Source organism: Myotis davidii, unplaced genomic scaffold, assembly GCF_000327345.1.
Source record: "Myotis davidii unplaced genomic scaffold, ASM32734v1 scaffold478, whole genome shotgun sequence".
Taxonomy (NCBI): domain Eukaryota; kingdom Metazoa; phylum Chordata; class Mammalia; order Chiroptera; family Vespertilionidae; genus Myotis; species Myotis davidii.
Genome location: NW_006289570.1, coordinates 4,458,528 through 4,464,794, shown reverse-complemented (window position 1 = coordinate 4,464,794; position 6,267 = coordinate 4,458,528). Strand labels below are relative to the sequence as shown.

At 53.7% G+C, this 6,267-nt stretch overlaps 1 protein-coding gene across 2 annotated transcripts in view; it reads left to right on the top strand.

Annotated features, from left to right (window-relative positions):
- The window catches only part of LOC102751325 (SEC14-like protein 3), a 9,205-nt gene extending 4,274 nt beyond the window's left edge, over nt 1–4,931 (top strand). For both annotated transcript variants that reach the window (XM_015562892.1, XM_006762081.2), the window contains 7 exons: nt 285–380; nt 976–1,036; nt 1,900–1,983; nt 2,783–2,889; nt 3,267–3,406; nt 3,511–3,680; nt 4,678–4,931. In XM_015562892.1, coding sequence (XP_015418378.1) covers nt 285–380; nt 976–1,036; nt 1,900–1,983; nt 2,783–2,889; nt 3,267–3,406; nt 3,511–3,680; nt 4,678–4,799 — 780 coding nt within the window. In that variant the 3' untranslated portion in view covers nt 4,800–4,931. The remainder of the gene's footprint in view (nt 1–284; nt 381–975; nt 1,037–1,899; nt 1,984–2,782; nt 2,890–3,266; nt 3,407–3,510; nt 3,681–4,677) is intronic.
- Nucleotides 4,932–6,267: the final 1,336 nt, after the last annotated feature.

Sequence of the window (6,267 nt, the reverse complement as noted above, 5' to 3'; positions counted from 1 at the left end):
ATGGATGGATCAATTAATGGATGGATGATGGATGGATGGATGATGGATGGATGGATGGATGGATGGATGGATAGATCAGTTAATGGATGAATGGATGGATGACTGGGTGAATGGATGGATGGATGGATGGATAGATAAATGCACTGTCTTGTCCATTCATTCATCTGAGGACAGAGTAGGGGGCTGGGAGAAACCCTGAGGTGTCATAGGCTAGCGTCACCGTGCCCCAAGTCCTGAGCCTGCACCCTGAGCCTGGGAACTGGTCCTTGCTCTCATCCTTGCAGCTGGGGAAGAGGGTTGATACCATTGTGATGATATTTGACTGCGAGGGCCTGGGGCTGAAGCACTTCTGGAAACCTTTGGTGGACGTGTACCAGGAGGTGAGGAGAAAGCCCCACGGCACCCCCTGCGTGGGTTAATGACCAGCTCGGCTTGCTGTGACCTGGCTGCTCACTCACAGCCAAGATCTGGTAAAAGGTGGTAGCCTCCTGGGGCCCCAGCATGCGACTCAGGACCCAGAGACACGCTTCCTAGAAAGCACCACGGGACAGGCCTCGGGGACAGCACTGTATTGAGACCAGAGGGGCCAGTTTCCTCCACGGCCTTCCTAGCCCTGTCACCCCCAGCTCTGAATTGAGCAAGTTACTGGGGATAATGATAGTCCGCATTTTAGAGGGATACACGGATACCCCGGCGAGTTAATATGTAAAGTGTATACACTGCACTTGCGAATACTGAACATTTCCTAGTAATAAATAGTAGTCATTATTACGATGATACTATCACTACTGTAATCTTACTTCAAATGATTATGATGATATGGTTGCCATAGTCTGAGGTGAGAAGTTCCCCTCCAGGGGCCAGGTGAGGGGATGGAAAGGAGGGGAACCCACCCCAGCTCACTGGATTGCAAAGGCGGTGGGGGTAGGGAGAGGTGAGGTGCGGGCTCTGAGGGGGTCTTTCTTGGTCCCACAGTTCTTTGCCCTCCTTGAAGAGAATTATCCGGAGACCCTGAAGTCCTTGTTCATTTTGAAAGGTGTGCGGCAAATGACTTTTCTTTTTCCTCATCTGTACCCTGGGGGTGAGAATAGCGCCTTCTTCCCTGGGTTTCAGGGAGACAGGTGGGTTGCTTGGCTGCGTGCAAATCACTTAGAGTGCCTGGCCCAGAGCAAGCGCTCCCTACATGGAAGCTTCTGTGTTCGGCCTCACCGCACAAGGAGGCAGCTCCGGCCCCAGCTCTTTCAGGACCGCCCCCCGGCCCCCCATTAGCTCTCCTGCCTCACTGATCTCTCCCTTCCTAAACTGCCTCTGGCCTTTCTTGTCTGCTGCCTCTGGGGCCACCAGTTGTCTTGTGTGTATTCATCCTGTTTTCCTTGCTGGGTTTTCCACTCCTTGAAGCCTGGGGCCAGGTGGGTGATCCCTGGGTATTTGGGTGGTTGTCATTTGAGTGGGTGAAGGGAAGGATGGATGGATGTTTGATGGTTGGCTAGTTGATTGGTTGTTGATTGGTTAGTTGGTTGGTTGGTTAGTTGGTTGTCTAGCTGGCTAGCCAGTTAACTGGTTGTTTAATTGGCTTGTTGGTTTACTGATTAGCTGGTGTGTTAATTGGTTGTTCGACTATTAGATAGGTTGGCTGATCGGTTGGTGGGCTGGTTAGACAGTGAATTTATTGGAACTTTGTTGACTGGTTGGTTGATAGACTGGATGACTGATTGAATGGTTGGTGAGTTGTTGCTTGTTGGTTGGTTGACCAGTTGGCTGGATGGTGTGTCAGGTGCAGGGCATTGAAGTTTGCCGAGGTAATTCACGATTCTGCCATATTGTTGGCTATGACTGTTATGGAGAGGGTGGGTCGATGGAACTCTTTTCTCCCCATTATCTTTGCTTGTATCTCTCCAGCCACCAAACTGTTCCCTGTGGGCTACAACCTCATGAAGCCCTTCCTAAGTGAAGACACTCGCAGGAAAATTATAGTGTTGGGAAGTAAGTAGTTCTAGCTGCATCCCCTGAGCTTTGTGCATGAGCTTTGGAGTGAGTGGGTCCATCGCTCCACCCAGAGGCCCACACATCACCTCGAGGCAGAGACTCCTCCTTCTCAAGGATGAGGCGGGTCTGACACTGTGGAGTCTCCCCAGTGACCTCTGCCCCATTCCCTGTTATTGGGGACTAAGGCTTTCACGCCTTCCCCCTTACTGGTTTCAGTTGGTCGCTAGTCAACCTCTGGGCTATGGGCCTCAGTGTCCTTTCAACTCTCATCATCTCAGTACTTCTAACGGCAATTTGGGCTTAGGAAGATGAGGAAAAAGAGCAGGGAAAGGAGACGTGATTCAGAGAAGGGAGGCTCAGCCAGAAGCGACTGGATAAGTACATAATGCATGCACTCGATACATGATTGGGCAGCCATGAAAAATGATTTGCTGTCATGGGAAAGGTCGTGAAGCTTTTTTAAAAGTTGATTATATAGAGGTGTGAATAGTTAAAACAAGGTACATTTCTAGAAGATACATTTCTGTGAGACAATGAAACAACTCTTATTCAACGACTGGAGACTCTCAAAAATGTGCAAACCCATCAGCCAAGGGGAAACATGTTTCCATAGCAACACGATGCTGGAAGACTCTTCCTGCAGCCTGAGGCCTGGGAGGCTGGGGAGTGGCTCTGGCAGCCGAGCTTCTGTATGGTTTCTCCCTAAGCTCAGGTCCTCCTGGTGGGAGTAGGGGTGGGGGTGGGGGGCAGGTTCTCTTCATGCCCAATAACTGTCCTTCAACGCCTCTGACCCCAGGCAACTGGAAAGAAGGTTTGCTGAAATCCATCAGTCCTGAGGAACTGCCTGTCCAGTATGGGGGGACCATGACTGACCCAGATGGGAACCCTAAATGTTTAACGAAGGTACAGAGACCCCCTAAGACAGGGAGGGGAGGGGAGTAGAGCTGAGTTGCTTTCTCACCCACTCATTCATTCCACAAATGTTCATGGAGAGACCCCTGTGAGCAAGTTGTGGAGCCACACAGGCCCAGCCCTGCCTTTCAGCAGCTGTGCAGGCGAACAAGGAATGAGGACATTTTGGCCCAGAGGGATGAGCTGGAAAAGGAAGTTCCCGGCCTGGAGGGTCAGGGTTGGGGCGCGGGGGTGGGGGTGGGGTGGGAGAGGACAGGATGGGCAGAATACTTCCAGGAAATGGTGAAAGCATCTCAGGCAGATGCACCAGCATGAATAATGCGAGGGCTGGAAGCTGGGAGCCGGCCCATCCCATCCTATGTCCGCAGATCAACTACGGTGGGGAGGTCCCCAAGTCCATGTACGTGAGGGACCAGGTAAAGACTCAGTACGAGCACTCCGTGCAGATCAGCCGCGGCTCCTCGCACCAGGTGGAGTATGAGATCCTGTTCCCGGGCTGTGTCCTCAGGTAGGCACAGGCCACTGACCCACCCCTGGCTGGGGACTAGGCCCTGGGGGACCCCTCAGACTGAGCGGTAGGTAACTTGTCCCTCGTCCCCCACCCATGTCCAGGTGGCAGTTCTATTCAGATGGGGCGGACATCGGCTTCGGGATTTTCCTGAAGACCAAGATGGGGGAGCGGCAGAAGGCGGGGGAGATGACCGAGGTGCTGCCCACCCAGCGCTACAACGCCCACATGGTGCCGGAGGACGGGAGCCTCACCTGCTCGGAAGCTGGCGTCTGTAAGTGCGCCCCAGCCGGGACCCAGCTCCTGAAAGCTGATGTCACCTGTCCCAGGGTGTAGAGAAGGAAAAGGAGGGTGCTGGCCCCTGTCCCAGGCACACAGCTGAGGTTAGCGCCATTCATTCACACCCGAGGATATTTTTCCATTGATCTTTTAGAGAGAAACAGGGATGTGAGAGAAACACATCCATTGGTTGATTGGTTGATTGGTTGCAAGGTATGCGCCCTTCCTTGGCCGGAATCAAACCCAGGACCCTTTGGTCCGCAGGCCGACGCTCTATCCACTGAGCCAAACTGGCCAGGGTTGAAAGCTGCTCATTTGGTCCACACCTGTGTGCACCAAGAGCCAGAGACCCACGGACCCTACAGGGGTTGAGAAACCTTGGTTCCCGGGACACAGGCCAGGGATGATGGGACAGGTGCGACTCTCCCCAGGAGGAAGCTGGGCTCAGAGAAGCCGGTCAGCTTGTCCAGAGCCACACAGCCACGTGCGGGGCCAGGATGCCACCTCAGCCTCGTGCTCGCCGTGTAACCTTGGGCGAAAGTCTTTCCTGTCTGGACCCTTGGTTTGCACTCACCTGTGAAGCAGAGATTACAAGCCCTGCTTCTTGGGGTGCCCGTGGGGGAGGCAGAGGGCATGTGCAGGCTTGGCCCGGAACCCCAGGGGCCGGGAGGCCTCTGATGGCCCCCCCGCCAACCCCCATTATGCAAGCGTCCAGGTGTGAAGACAATGGGATGCCGTGGCCATTGTTCTGGTTGCCAGTTTGTGCAACTAAAGCCAGGCTGGACACAGGCCAGCAGGCGGTCAGTGTCTGTTTACAGGCCCTGCTCAGGGGTGGCAGTTCCCATGGGGAAGGAAACAGTCGTGGTGGGAACTTGACTCGGCTTGGCAAACACAGGAAGGGGAAACACAGCCAGTCCTCCCCCGTGGCTGGGGCAGGGACACAGGAGTGTACAGCCAGGGCCAACCACCTGTCTGTCCCTCTGTCCCCCCAGACGTCCTGCGCTTCGACAACACCTATAGCTTTGTCCACACCAAGAAGGTCAGCTTCACGGTGGAGGTCCTGCTCCCAGACAAGGGCATGCAGAAATACGACGAGGAGCTCACCCCCATCTAGGCGCTGCGTCACTGCGCAGAGATCTCTGGCCCCCTGCTTTGCCTATAGATCTCCTATCCTCCCGCCAGAAACTGATCATTAGTTCTCCTGAGCCTGACAGTAATGAGTAGAGAAGGAGCCGCTTTGGGGGGAGATTCAGACGCTGTGGTCACATCAGGAAAGGTATGAGAGACGCAGCCTTGGAGGAGGCCAATGTTGCAGAAGAGAAAGGAGCAAGGGTCACAGCAAGAGGTAGAGGTCGCTGAAACCCAAGAAGTAGAAAAGTCAATCTCCTACCCTTTGCCCCCACATCTCCTAAGTTGCTTGAGTTTCTTTCCTAAGAACTTATGAGCCTGGCCAGCGTGGCTCAGTGGTTGAGTGTCGATCTATGGACCAGGAGGTCACGGTTCATTCCGGGTCAGGGCACAGGGCTAGGTTGTAGACTCGATCCCCAGTGGGGGACACACAGGAAGCAGCCAATCCATGATTCTCTCTCATCATTGATATTTTTATTTCTCTCTCCCCCTCCCTTCCTCTCTGAAATCAATAAAAATATATTTAAAAAAAAAGAACTATGGGTTGGAGATGTATCTAATTTTTTTTTTTACTTCTACTCCCTGTATAGCAGATGTATGTAAGGAGTACAGCTTTACAGTGTGTCCTTGTGACGTTGAATGGAGATAGGGAGCAGGTGACCATGGACGGGCATGAGGGGAAGGCGCCTGCCTACCCGGGCAGATTTCAGCACCTTGGACAGGAGCAGAGCCCTGGACGGGGATGGACTGACTATCCTGGAGACTCAGGCAATCAGCCCCCGGATTCCTGGCAGTGGCTGCCCCCTCGGGTCGGTAGGCGATGTTCCCACGATGACTCTATCTGATTCAGGGTGCAGAGCTCCCCCCGTCCAGCACTCCCACCCTCATTTCTTTCCCTTGGAACTTACAGCTTGTGTTTTAAACAAAGGGACTGAACCAGAACATCGGCATACTTTATATGCCGACGGGTTATCATCCGTCCATGCCTCTTGCCACATTAAGAACAGCCAAGTTGCCCGGCCAGCGCGGCCCCGTGGTTGAGCGTCGACCTATGAACCAGGAGGTCACAGTTCGATTCCTGGGCAGGGCACATGCCCGGGTTGCGGGCTTGATCCCCAGCGTGGGGCGTGCAGGAGGCAGCCAATCCATGATTCTCTCTCATCACTGATGTTTCTCTCTCTCTCTCTCTCTTCCAGTCCCTTCCTCTCTGAAATCAATAAAAATAAATTAAAAGGAAGAAAGAAAAAAGGACAGCCAATGTTTGTGGAGCTCGCCCTGTGAGCCCTGCCCTGGCTGATTGCCTTTGGGAGCCATTTCTCCCGTAATCCTCACGGCCACTTTGGGAGATCACGTAGAGTTGTACGTGAGGAGACCAAAGCTCAGCCTGTGAGTCGGATCTGCCCCCGACGATGTAGAGAGCTGTGGGCTGGAAGGCAATAGTCAGGGGATCAGTA